General features: G+C 50.3%; 1 protein-coding gene across 1 annotated transcript; it reads right to left on the reverse strand.

The window, feature by feature from the left end:
* Positions 1-2,448: 2,448 nt before the first annotated feature.
* LOC127025773 (transmembrane protein 45B-like) lies at positions 2,449-12,987 on the reverse strand. Its single transcript, XM_050910856.1, is given in 7 exon segments — positions 2,449-2,566; positions 3,376-3,521; positions 4,407-4,591; positions 5,580-5,792; positions 6,146-6,347; positions 12,699-12,791; positions 12,793-12,987. Coding segments are annotated over 7 exon segments (1,152 nt in total).
* Positions 12,988-14,370: the final 1,383 nt, after the last annotated feature.

Consider the following 14,370-nt stretch of genomic DNA (forward strand, 5'->3'; position numbering starts at 1 on the left):
GACTGTCCTGGTATATCTATCACATAAGAAATAAATGTGAGGATGGCTTAGGATTGCACCTCGCTATATAATAAGTCATCTCTGGACCACTCACCATGCACCCAGCAACCTTCCTGCCCTTGTTTGGGTACCTAAGCTATTTACAAATGTGGTTTTTTAGCTAAAAAAAAAATTGTTAATTCTCATCTGGAAACGAACACCGCCTGCATATTCTTACTTAATCACAGGCTGTATCTGTCCTCCTTCGCTGACCTTCATACCTTGGGAAAGAATGTGCTCCAGAGTTGGAAAACAAATTAGCGAGCGCTATACTGACAGTCCTGGGATGTTTGTAGGAGCTGGGAGTTAATGAGGCAGACAGAAACTATTCCAGACACCGGGTGCTACAGAGGGGAAAAGTGTTTTGTGGCCACGTAGTGACAAGGGACAAAGAAAACCTTGGCGTGAAAGGAGATGGCAACTCGATTAAGAGCAGCAAAGAGAGCCGTGAAGAATTAAATCGACCCTCTCCCACCTTCAAAAGCAAGGAGTGCTTTTAAAAACCCAAGGTCAGCTTTCATCTGCGTGCCCTCGGATGGAAATAACCTCTGACTTTTGGGGGTAGCAAGGAGGAGGGTGGCTGCAAGGTGACTGCAACCTCAGCCAGCCTGGAGTACGTTCCTGCGCATCCAGCACCAGCTTTGCCACCTGGTGCTGCCCTCATGTGGCTATTTAATGGGAATAGTGATGTTTGGTTTGTTTTCTAAAAGAAAATAATTCAGAGCAGACCAGAAATAATTCTGAGCACCAGGCAAGGCCTTTTTGCTGTTCAATTAAGCTCGGTTTCTCTCCTGCAGCACTCTAGGTAGCTCAGTTTGTCACCTCGCAAATAGGGTTTTCTCTGTGTGTTAGGAGGCAGCAGCCTGCAAAATGCTCTTCCCCGAGTTGTGTCTCACCGTAGCAGCAGGAGGAATTCGTGCAGTTTAGAAGAACTATTCCACTCGGCAGAAAAAAAGTATCTGCAAAATGCTCGTCGTGTTCAGCCGTTACAGCTCCTGAGACTTAATTGCACGGCGTTTATCAGATGGATTTATGGAGATGTATTGCTCTGCTGCTTAATTCTCTTCACACCGAGCCTGTTTGCACCTCCCGATACCCAGCCCTGCAAAATAAACTGGCTCAGTGGTGGAAATACAGGAAAGCTGGCATTCAAGGAAAGCCAGTTAGTCTTTATAGCACTGTTAATAAGCAATAAAATCCAGGCTGTAGCCCCCTTAGTCTGCAACAGGCTCTTTGCATGAGGGGAAAGGGGGTTAAAAGATGAGCTTTGCCTTTCCTGGGTGTGAGCACAGAGTCGCAAACGCTTGGACCTGCCAGTAGCTGCTTTTCTGTTCAGTCATGGGCAAGAGCACAAAAATCAGCTGCCATCCATCCCCGCCCCGTTACACAGCAGTGAGAAGGCTTCCGTGCAGAGCATCCTTCCAGCCCCGGGGTCTGAGACACGAACAGTTGCAATTCAGCTCACGCTGGTGTTTATTTTTTTTTTATATATATATATATATTTTATTTTTTTTTAATCCCCATACCCACTACTGGCACATTTTCCTCCTATCTAGGAGGTGACATTTCCAGTCACTTTTTGCAAGAAATTAACTGGCAAAGGCAGGCTAAAAACAAAACACGTGCCTGTTTCATCTCATTTTCCCAGCTGAGGGGTTTATTGTCAATGGAAAACTGGGACGTTTTATGAATCCCTGCTGTTTAGCCATGTATCTTACAGCCCTTCAGGCTTTACAGGTCTGAGGGATGGATTTGTCTAAGCTATTATTACACACTCTATAATTTATCAGTCTTAAATTTAAGGATATCAGTTCAGTGAGGATTTTTATTTCACATTTATTCACTCTTTCAGCCTTTAAGTGAACATGAAAACTATTAACAAAACCCCTCTTTAGTTCAAAGCTTCGGTAGTAAAATTTGTATTGTGTACAATCAAGCCGTGGTGTTGCAAATTTGACATGATCTCACATTCAACACTCTTTTAGGCTTCCTCCTTGGGATGATGCCTTGGTCTGGAGGTACATGACCTCAGCCTGGAGGTTTCCCTGACTTCAGTCGTGGCAGGTCCAGCCTCCAGGCTCTTGGAAAAGTCAGCTGGCCAAAGGATGCTGTCCATCACTATGGAAACACACATGGGAACCCACAGGACGAAGTGACCTCATCACGTTGAATTTCTGCGCTTAGTTTTCTTGCTAAAAATCACCGCAAACAGCGCTCGTTTCAGAGACGGCGATATTCGGGTACGGATGGAGGGCAGGTACCCCCCTGTGCGCCCAACGTGCTTCCCAGCAGCAGAACAGTGGCACCTCTCTTCGCTCTTCCAAAACGTTAATATTTCATTAGATTTCCCGCCCCCCTCTTCTAAAAAACAGATTCTTCACGTATTTGGAGAAGGGGATCGCACCCTCTTCACTCTTCATCAGATCCATTTAAGAAGGCGGCTTGGGAGCTCGTGTCACACTTTTGCTGCCGGACTCCGAGCCCGATGTAGGGCTCTCCGCTGCCTCTCCTGCACCTCTGGATGCAGCTGTAACACACGGGCAATAAACCACTGTTAGCAAAACCCCCAAACTAGTACCACTCACTAGAACGCTCAGCGAAGTGCACTTCTAATGAATACACAGAACAGGGGAGAAACTATTATAGAGATCCTAAAATGCCATTTGGGGGGGACCGGAGTTTTTTTATTCTGTATAAAGTCTATTTGCTTGCATAGAGTGGACTATCCCTTCCGTAGCCCGTGTCTCAGCAAGCCATGCTGAGGCTTAGGGCAGCATGTCTCAGCAGCATGCCTTGGAGGCTCGTAGGCCATAGGAGCGCCCCTGAAAGTGGGATAATGTCCCCTTCCCATCCCCTTGGAAAAGCCGTGCCAGGGGCTGGCGATGTTTTAGCCATCAGACAGTGCTGATGTACCTCTAATAAACTCAGTGACAGTCAATCGCTTCGAAATCCTTGCAAGGGAGGGGACGAAGTGTCAGGGGGTCCTGGTAATGCTTTGATTTCTCTATCGAATTAAAGTTTGACTTCCAGCGCTCGGTGCAGAGAAAAAAAAAAAAAAGCGGTGTGACTTCCAGGAGCAGCTTCAGGGGCTCGGTTATTTGACTTCTCCACGTTTAATGCCCGTGCCTCTTGCTGACACTATTTTGCATTCTGTGCACTCGACAAATAACGCGCACGCTTGTCACCGTGCCCTAAAACTTGCAGTAGTCAGGGGCTGCTTATTCAGCTGTGACTTTGTACTCCAGGATCGGCTGGAGTACATCTGCATCTCACTCCAGCCATCCCCATCCCTCTCTGCCCACCCCGCTCCTGCCCAAATTCATGCCCCGGCCGTACCAGTAAGCGAGAGTGTAGTTTATAACCAGGACGGTCACAGCGGCTGCCCAGTGCCAGAAGAAGCACATGGTGAGGAACATGATGTTGCTGTGGTCCTTCTCATCCCACATCGGACCTCCCCACGGCTGGAACAGCACGACCCCGATCTGGGTGGAACAAGCAATTTATTACCTTGTGGGGGAAAAAAAAAAATCAATGTACTGAAGCCCTCCAGCACCCCTCTGACCATCTCCGTCATCACCATGATCCACATGGTGACCGAGGGACTTGAGCCCTGACCAGGATGGTGGGTTTTTGCTGAGGCAGTGCTGGCCTCATTAAACTCCAGCCTTGCAAATGAGAGGCCGCACAAAGCAAGTCTGCGCCTGCGGTCTCCCTTTTTCTGTACAATATCCCGACACATTTGTCCCTCTGCATTGCAGACTCCTAGCCATCCTTTAAAAACTCCAAATTTAGTATTTTACAAGCTCAGCACAGTTTTTAATCTCTGAATTTGCGTTTGAGTTAGCGCAGCAGCCCTGGGGCTGAGAAAGAGGAGGGGAACTCACATTTCTTTTCGGCAGCCTTAGTTTTGGGAGTGGTTATCTTCAACTGATTTCTTCGCTTCTCCAACTACTACCAGAGCAAGCAGCTGGCCGTATTTTTACTCAGCCATTTTATTGCTTGGTGGGGTTTGCATCTTTCCACTAAACCAGAGGGAGTGCTGCAGAGTGCATTAGACACATTAAGCAATTAGTACTTGGTTGTTAGCTACTGTAAAATGTTGCTCGCTTACTGCGAGCGCTCGCCTTTTCTGTTCCCCCCAGGGAAGCAATAAGCCAAGACAAACAGCTATTTCAGCAGGAGCAGTCATCAGAGATGACCTGTGATAAGTAAATTTTCATTCTGGGTTATGATCTATTTATGAAGCGAGCCTGGCAAAATTATCCTTCGGAGACACGCGATTGATACGTGACGTACGGCTTCTTCTCCTCTTTTCCCATTGCTCTCCTACCTCGGTGCTCTGCTCCGCAAGAGAAGGCAGAACTGACCTGCCAGAACCACGTTCCCTGGACGATGGTGACACCGGCTCTGAACATCTCCAGGACAATGTTGTCGCGGAGGAAGACCTCCAGCATGGTGCTGCAGGCCCCTGAAAAGATGGCGATGAGGAGCAGGGAGTGGATATGCTGATCCAGCATGGGACGGTGAAGGACGTGGTAATAAAAGAGACAACCTGCCAAAATACGTACCGCCCTTAGAGTAGCATTAACGACACCAGCCATGATCACAGAGCCCTGGTAGAGTAAATCACCTGCCCGGTTGGTGAATTGAGACAGGTCACCACGAAAACAAGGGGCTCGACATAACACCATCCCTCCAGGTCTCCTGGCATCCCACCATCCTGGAGGGATGAGATGCCCAACCTTGGGGCAGGAGGTTCTGAGCAAGATGGGGACCAAAGGCAGAGGACAACAGAAGGGTGGTTTTCTTCCTTCCCATGTCAGTGCCGTCACCTCTTCAGATCGCCCTCCCCTCAAAGGCACGTTCCTGCTGTGTTCCTGCTTTTTCATTGCTAAACCTCACCATTTTCCTGGCGGTTGGAAATTATATATTTTCATTTCTTACATGCCAGACTGTACCTGTTGAACTACCCCTGCTGCTGCTTCAAAAACCATTGGGATTGGGGAAGGGAAACTAACAGGAGATGTGCCTTCATTAACGGGTTTTCTGTCTAAGCAAGAACTTCATTTCCTAGTGTTTTTTCCCTGTGTGATCCAAGAGGGGTCTGAAATCCTGGCTCATGGCTTGCAAGACAGCCTGAAGACAAAATGATATTCGTGATGTGCTGAAGCCAGAATAAGTCACTTGAATTTGCCACGTGCAACGCAAGCAGATAAGGATGACGATGCCTGCAGTGCAATTAATGGCTCTCTGGGGGAACGCAGGGCACGCGAACAGCTCTGTAGATGTAAGGTAAATGCAGCATCCACCAGCCAGTTATCATAATGAGGAAACTCAGCCTGCTGCTCTGCATTGCTGTCACCCCAGAAATCCCAAACCAGGCAAAGCCAGGACCTACCGATGCTTGTATTTCCCATCTTGCTACAGACCGCCCTTCAATATCACCTACAGTGTGTCCTATCTTCAGGGGCGTTCAGAGCACTATCTCAGTCCGGCAAATTTTGGTCCCTCCCCGAATTAAGCACCACCCTTCTACCGACCTTCAACAAACACAGCCACGGACAGCATGAGGCGATCCAGACCCGGCGGCACCACCTGGGAGATGTAGGTGAAGACGTCCACCACCCCGGAGAGGCCGTAGAAGAGGTACATGGTGGTGTGCTGCCAGTTCATCAGCTTCACCCAGTCGCGTTTCTCCCCGCTGTAGAGGTACAAGTGTGGACCATCCGGGACGAACTGCTCTGCCAGCATCCCTGCACGGACACGCAAGAGCATGCCGTTTCTGATGGTTTATTTGCAACCGATGGTTGATGCTACTCATTGCTGCGGGGGGTGGGGGTTCTGAAGCAAGAGCTGATGGGTTTGCGCTAGGGAGAAAGGACTGGATACAAAAATCAGGGCTGCCTGTATTAATGGTAGCTCAGCTTTGGGAAGGGGTACGAGACTTGGTCTTTTGACATCAAACTCTATTAGAGATCAAGACAAGATGAACATCAAGGACACATCCTTCCACGTCTGGACTGCTTCCTCTGGAGTAAGGGCTCCAGTACCGTCATCACTACAGGCTGGGAAGTTACCAGCATAGCTAGTAAAATATAACCCTTACCTATTAGAGCAAAGATGATTTTGATTCCCCCTTCGATGGCATCCACACGCCGGAAACAATAAATCCTGTGGGATTTCCTATTTACTTTCTGGCTGAGGTATTGCAGCGGGTATTTCACAGACCACCAGAGCCCAAAGAGCAGGAAGAAACTGCCTGGAAGCGCGTGACCCTTGAAGTTCGCCATCCTGACAACCTCCTCTGACTACAAGGCAAAGAAAAACAATGTCGTTATACAACTTACACCAGTTATTTGACGTAACGCTGGAAAAAATGGGATTTCCCTTTCACGGAGGACTGGAAAAGGCTTGACCAGGCACATGGGAATAGGAAGGAGCACTGGGAAGGGTGAGAGGTGGGAACATCTGGGACCTCTCTGAGGTCCTTACCCCAAGATTAGGAAAGGTCCAAAAAAGCCAGAGCCCAGACTAGTTTAGCAGAAGCCCCGTATCTGCTGCAATCTCTGACGCCTGAACCTTGCATGCCCCGGGATCCCTCCCAGCAGTAGCTCCTGCTTTTCCTACCCTTCCGCAGGGATAAGCGAGAGCATCTGCTGCAGACCAGGGCAGGGTGGGCTTTTCGGGACCAGGCAGGAATGATAATACACAGGGAAAACAGTAAGGCCTAGGGGTAAACATCAGTGGGTTTCTTTGGCTCCTTGAACAGCCACAGAAGTGGTGAGCTATGTCCAAAATAATTTTAAATTCCTGGAATTATTTCAGCCCATGGAGGGGGGGGAAAAACCCACCCCGCATCTATTTCGCAAAGCCAAAGCATTTTGTTAACAGTGTAGCTTCGAAACTACCCCAAAAGCTGCTGGAAACAAAACATTTTGGTTCTGGGCAAAGAAACCAACTCGCTCCCTGCATCACCGCCTCCTCCCACCCCTTCTTCTCTCTCTGGAGCATCACTAAGCCGGGATTTGCACCGCGCAGAGCCCGGGGATCCCAGCCGAGCTGCTCGAGCCTCCATGCCCCTTCGTGCCGGAGCGCACACGTGCACGGTTTGTAGGAGAGCCGGGGGACCCGTTTCCTAGGAGAATTACAGCGATTAAAACCCAGCCGGCTCCTGTTTGCCATTTGCTGGTTTGCTTAATTAGGTGGAGAAATGATTAGCTCTTTCATGTGGACTCGAGCATATGTTCAGGGGCCTGCCTTGGTGCGATCACAGGTCGGTTGTGTCAGGCTGGTCAATTAGGATTTTTTTAATTGATAGCAAAGGCTGTGCTGCCAGCGCCCAGGACTTCCTTCTCCGTTTAGTAATGCTCCTCTCCACGCCGAGCTGCGCTTAACGCCGGGCAGAAACCAGCTCCCTCGTGGTGTGGATGCCATCCATCCACATAGCACGGCGCCGTGTAGTTTGGTGCTGGACCTGACCTCCCCATCCCAGACCCCCACGACCCAGTTATCCTTAAACCACCTTCCCTGACTGCATTTTGGCCTTCAGTCCCCACCCACCGGTATTAGAAATCAAAACACGCTCTCGTTCTGCTGTTGCCTGCCTTCCGCATACAGGATAGTTTGGGCGTGAGGTTGAGCATGGTTTGCTGCTGCCAGCCTTTGAGAGGGGAGAGCGGTTGCTTTGGCTTTATTAATATCTGATTTCGGGTCGGTTTGTCCCAGGGACACCTTGTTTTGCCCCTTGAAGTCCATGCCCCCAGAGCTGGGCTGTGTGCAGATACCATCTCACAGAGGCGGCTGTCCCCGGGCAGGAAAATCCACCGGTTTAGACCAGACCTGCTAAAGCCCTGTAGCTGACCTGCCCGATTTGAACAGGTTTAACCAAACCGGCTAATCCAACACCTCGAGGTAAGCAAACATTGCCTCCTCGTGCAAACACCACCCCGGTGCACGCAGCTACACGCAGCAGCAGACAGGGCTGATGTCCTTGCAGCTTACACCAGGCTGGTCCCGCAGTCCTGCCTTCGCCAAATACCGATGAGCTATCACGGTGGGTTTCATGCAAAACAAATTTAGGAGGGGATTTAATCCAAGAGCGGAAAAGCTGTGCATGGAAATATTATTTTCTACCGTATTGGCCAGCAGCTTTGCAGGCAGCTGTTAGCAGCACTGTGAGGCACTGCCTTATTTCATGACTTAAAAGGAGAGGTTTATTGACAGTGGGTGCATTGGGTAATTAAACACAAAATCAAAGCAAGACGCCACTTACCAGCAATGCTAGCACAGTCCAGTGGGTTAAGACAATAGTCTCTTTAGTCCTTTGAAAGAGACAACCGGGGAATCAGAGCATCCACCTGTATCCCTGTGAGTAAAGGAGCGGCGTACCTGAGCCAGGGAGACGGCTGAAAAATCTGTATTTTCTGGGTGAGCAGAGAATCCCATCGCATACACGCAATGGTATAATATAGGATAATGACTGAAAGCAGAACTAAACCGACCCCAGAATACCACGACAAGAAGTACTGCAGCCATATCATGCCATATTACTGCTATAATTATAACAGCACCACAACAATATATAGTCAAATATATAACTCCATGACCTAGCTCCAGCAGTTACACGTTAAAGGCAGATATTTAATGGGACCTGATGGTTTCCCACATGAGACTGATGCAGCCAAAACGGGATGACCTGAAGGAGACACTGATCAATCAGAGCGGGGAAGCTTAAAGGTCCCTTAAAAGGAGTACACACAACCTGGCTGGGCAGCACGTCCACCCTACAGCGCTTACGTGAGATGGGGTGAGCTCGGCAGGGCAATGGGGACTGTTTTGGGGTTGCTGCCGTCCGTACCCGCCCGATTGCTCACTAGCAGGAAGCAGGGCGGCTTATCTGGGACGCGTGACCAGCAAAACTATTTCTCCTGCTTCTCTTCCTCCTCTGAAAACATGCAAAAGGTGAGCACAGGGGCGGGAAAAAAAAAAACCCAAGCCATTATGTTTTCAACTGTGAGTGCCCTGGAGCAAACAGCTCTCGTTTATCCCTACAGCCCCAAATGCAGCGAGACTTTGCCTGCAATCAGCCACACTGGGGAAAAGAAAAAGCTGAAGGTCCAGCTGATGTTGGGGTTGGCAGCAACAGCCACCATTACAGGGCATCCCTGCAAAGCGTGGCTTTGCCCCCTTCCCTCGTTGTCTAACCTGCGCGTTCAATAACGCGCCCGCGTCCCTGCTGGCTTGTAATTAGTGCACTTTGCCCCTTGTTTATTACAATGCCGTGCGCTGCGCCGGCTTAATGATTTACTGTTTCATCTGCTCTTCAGGAGCTGGTTTCTTCTTGGTTTATAGCTAATGCACCCAACCACCCAGGGAGGCATCCGGAGCCGCAGGGAGGATGGCGAGGAGCCTGACTAGGCTTTCGCCTCTTCTTCTCGCCCACAGATAATCTCTTTTCGGTCAAACCCTGGGCCTTCTGAGTTTTCCAAAGGTCTTGTTTGCTTTACCAAGGTTTTTTTCTGTAAAGGTTTTATTAGCGCATCGATAATGTCTCAGTCAGGGCATCACTTCCATTTTCCCCAGCTTGGAAATTGCAGTCTAAAGTTCGCCGTTGGAAACAGCTCGCAGCCATCACCCCTGCAATTAATTTTGCCCTTCGACCTCTGCAAATCAGGCAGTTCAGACACATCAGAGCCGGTTTGCTCGCCGTGGGACCTGCCGCCTGGCTCTCGGAGCGTCTGCGGGTGGCAGGGACGGTCCCCGGGGAAAGGCTGACTCAGTGAAGAAGAGAAATGTCTTGGCTTGCAAAAAAAAAAAAAACAAAACGGCTGAGCTCAGGCTGAGCTGGGGAATGCCACTGAGGTGTATATCTGGAAATAATGAAGCTATTTCCAACCCTCTCGAGGCGGTTTGGGTCTCCTTGTGCTGAATCTGAGACTGCAGGAGAGCATCAAAGCCAGACCGACAGCAGCTGAGGTGCTTTGGCCAAAAAAGCATCTTCCATCAGCCCATTTCCTACCCTGCACGTTCTCTGTGTGCATCTCTGAATACGACAGAACCCCACAGCCCAGAGAGTATTCTCCCCACAGAGTGTTCTCTGCCTGGGAGGCTGGGAGGGAAGGCAGCGGTCCACCAACGGGGTGACTGGAGAAGAAGACACGGAGGAGAGATAACTGTGCAGACAGAAAGATGGCAGAGGAGACACCCAAGAGATGTCAGGAGAGGCATCGTCTACAAATATAAGCTCTCCTGTTGCCTGCTGCCTGCCTGCACTGCCTCACTCCATTACCAGCACTGTCTTATTTGTCTGCAGAGGCACTTCTAATCATAGCAGCACTTCCATTAGCTCCCCTAGGAGCTGGATCCCTAATGCATTAATGTCAGACTAAAACCCCACTCTGAACCATTTCATCCCATTATCGTCGGTTTTTCTTCTATCTCTGCCTCCATCTGCACCGGGGAGCGTTAACGGTGACACCGAGCAATCATGTTACTGGTTACTAATACTCGCGAGCCCAGCCGCATCTGCAAAACCAGGAAAGCAACTTTTCTGCCTTTAAAGGATCCTTAGGGGTTTAGACTTAGGTTAAAAATTATCATCATCATTGGAACCTATTAGGCTCAATTGCCGGGGAATATCTGAAGGACCATCGGGTGCTGCAGGAGCTCGTACGGCGGCTGCAGATAGACACGCAAGATAGACAGAGCTAATCTGAAAATAAAGGCCCGCTGCAAAGGGCAAATTCAACGTGGAAGTTCAAACTGGGATGAAAGCTTCAGATTCAGGATGCTGGACCAGAGGTCTATTTAATAGACAAAATGGACCCACCTGAAAAGAGACACTGGGGGAGAGAGAGACCGAAAAGCTGGGGATAAAGAGGTTATATTGCTCTCTGCCTGCTACCGCTCTTCCTTACGCTGTCTCTTTTTGCCTTCTGTTTTATAAGTCCCTGCTTTGGACTCTCCATCCCTACCCCTGCACTGAGCCCCGCCATCAGGGAAGCAGCAAGAAGCAGCTCCGAGTTACAGCCCAGCAGAGAAAGCTGAGAAATGAAACAAATTAGCCAAAGCAATCTTAATTACAGGGGCTCGGAGCAGGCGCTTCGTCATCCTTTTGCTTCTCTTTACGACCTGCATTTGTTTATTTGTGGTTTTAAGGTAACGAGGTCTGACTTTAAAAATGATCTGTTTTGGGAAATGCGCATTACCATCTTAAAAGCCATTTTTCTTCGCCTCTGCGTGACGCCTGAGAGATTAAAGTGCTTTCTGAAGGTGGTGGTTGCCATGGGACTCGGCGAGCCAAGGTCTGTGCACCGAACTGCCTCCCCAGCTCCGCGACGTGCGATGACGGAATAGCCCCGACTCCACCAACCCCTATTACCTCACACCTACCAGCACAAAGCAGTGACTCAAAACCGGCATTACCGCCACCAGCAATCCCGCAAAAATCGGTATTTTCCGAGGACGAGATGATCGCTCATCCTAAAATTGTCCCGATTGCCCCTCCATGTGATACAGGCTAAGCGCTCCTCCCAGCTGCCTTTGACATCCCTGAAAGAAAACTGTCCAAGACAAGCTACTAAGGAAACCGTTTCCATTGCAATATATCCCAGATATATCCAGTTATTCACCTTAAACACATAAATCCAAGCCTGTTGAGTACCGCCGTCGCCCCTCGGTTTATTAGATAGCTGTGGATGCCCGACATAAACCTCTGCAAGCGCCCTGCGCGGCGATGCACCTGCGCTGCAAAAGCGAGATGTTACTAGTTTTTTAACAACAAGCTGGTAGGAAGAAAGAAGAAACCCTTCCCCTGCAGCGCCCTGCTAAGGGAGGCACCGTCCCTCGAGCAGGGCAGTCCCCTCGGACTCTGGTTTTCCTCCTAATCTGCACATTTTTGGGCACTAAAAGAGACTTTTCTGGGCAATTCTGCAGGGAGAGCAGGGTGGGGAGAGAGTCTCTGGTTCAGTGCACACAGCAGCGATTTAGGTCTAGCTGTTAGGCAGAGCTTTTGCATTTAATTTGGGTGGGAGCGGAGCAGGGAGCCGGTGAGGGCTTCTTGCAGGCAGCCCAGCAAGGAGCTCGGGGGGTTTGGGGGGGGGGGGACACCGCTTGCCCCCAGGCTGCCCCGCTCTCTCCTCTGCCTGCTTTCGGGCCCCACATACCGTGTTTATTTTTCAACTTCCTCCTTGGAAAACATTGCTGCCCATTTCCCGGGCTGCCCCGTCGCGTCCCACCGCCGCAGCCCAGCCTGGCAGGGACAGCAGCAAACCCTCCTCTGCCCCATCCCGCTGGGACCCCAGGGCGGCGGGACACCCCGGTGGGTCGAGGAGGGCAGAGCCCACAACCCCCCCCCCCCCCCCCCCCCGTGTCCCCCCTCAATTTGCTTTCCCAAGGGGAGCGGATCCAGGCTCGCCCACCCCGACCCCTCTCCTCCCTCCCTATGGGGCTGGTTCGGATGCCAAATTTAAGGGTGTCGTGTCCCCCCCCCTACCCCACCCTTACCCACCCAAAGGGCAGGCAGGTAGGGTCCCTTCCCCTCCCAGCTATGGGGGGAGCCCCATGGCTTGGGGTGACTTTCCACCCTCCTCCCCAGCCCCTTCCCAACACAAAGCCCCCCCCTCTGCTCCGCACGCCGGCTCCGGTCGGCGGAGCCTTACCTGCCCCGGTGATCCCGCTGCCGCACCTGCACCCAGGTGAGCCGTGCTCCTCCCCTGCCTGCAGCACCTGCCTCCTCCCTGCCAGCCCTGGGTGCTCCCAGCCTCCCCCAAACCCCGGCCGGAGGGGAAAGATGACCCTGGACACGTTAAAAAAAACCCCCATCCCTGGGCACACCGGGTGCTTGAATTTGCAGTTTCCTCCCCCAACACTCACCTGCGACTTCCTGGCTTGAAAAACTGGCTGTCTCAAGGCTTTACCCCCCCAAATCTTTATTTTCTCACATTTCATTGCAATGATTAAATTTCTCTCTGTTGGACTCCCTCATCACCCACCTCGTACGGGGACAGGGGGCATTACCCCCCCGCCCCGGGTCCCCGCACCCCTTGGTGCAGCCCCGGCCACGAAACACTGCAGAACAGATTAATTTCTTTGAAGCACTTCATTTTCCGTGCTTCCCAGGTCGTGATGGACGCTCCTCCGGGGATCCCCGCTCCTAACCCATATTTCAACTCCGAATGCAATTTTCTGACCAGGCCTCCTATAAAATGTAGTTTATTCTTAATAATACTTTCCACTTTCATCTCCAGCCCTGCAAGTGCTTTACAAATGTTAAATAATTAACCCCCACGACGCCCTTGGGAGAGAGGTAAGCGTTATTATCGCTATTTGTTAGAGAAGCACTGACAGAGCCTTCTGTGCAATAGCCCTGAGTTTAACTCACTTTTACGGAGCGGAGCAGGTACTTACATCACTGAGAGCAAATACACCTGCCGCAGGGAATGTGTAGTAAGAAAGCCGAATTTTAATGTTTTAAATACATCCACCCTGTTTTATAAATGACTTCATGGTTAGGAGCGCTGTCTGGCAATCCCCTGCCTTTTTTTTCTATTATTAATTTGATTTATTAAAATCAAATCTATTCCCTCACCCTGTCCCGCGATGTTGTTTGAACAGGTGACTTCTTGTAAAAATAATTATCCATTAATTCATCCTTTCTCACCGCGCGGAGAGGTGGGCGCTGCTGGGAGGGAGGAAGCATCCCGCAGGCATCCTCTCGCCGCTGATTTTATCGGCGGTGGGGTTGGATGCCCAAACCGTGCGTGTTTTTTCAGGTGGGGCGATTCAAATTTTCCAGTGGCAAAAGCCAAGCTGCAGGCATTTCTTTTCTCTAGTTAGGCAGCTCCTCCATTAAATTGTTTCATGAATGTCCTAGGAGCCTGCTGCCATTTTAATGCGTGTCCCGCAAGCCCTGGAATAAATCAGAATAAATCGGGGTGCTGCAGGCACATGGGTGGCTTTACCCCCCCAAAAAAAAACCCTACACTTGAAACCGAGGTTAAGAAATAAATGGGAGGAAAACAAGTGGTGAGATGGAGGACCTGGAAACATTATTTAGAATTATTTAGCTGGGGTGTTGCTGCCTCTCTGTGCAAGCTCATGGAAAAAAAAACCAGGGGATGTCCAAAAATGCAACCGAGACACCAAAAATGCCATGCAAAAATCATCATTAGCGATGAAGTCGCTGGACCTGGTACAGAAATCCCACAGCTCCTCTCATCTGGAAAGGCTGAGTTTAGCTAAAAACGAAACCTTTAGCTAAACCTGACTCTGAAATGGAAATTTGCCCTTACCGAACGCTCTGCTGTGTCGTGTCGGTGTTTCTCGGCTACC

Source organism: Gymnogyps californianus, chromosome 25, assembly GCF_018139145.2.
Source record: "Gymnogyps californianus isolate 813 chromosome 25, ASM1813914v2, whole genome shotgun sequence".
Classification (NCBI taxonomy): domain Eukaryota; kingdom Metazoa; phylum Chordata; class Aves; order Accipitriformes; family Cathartidae; genus Gymnogyps; species Gymnogyps californianus.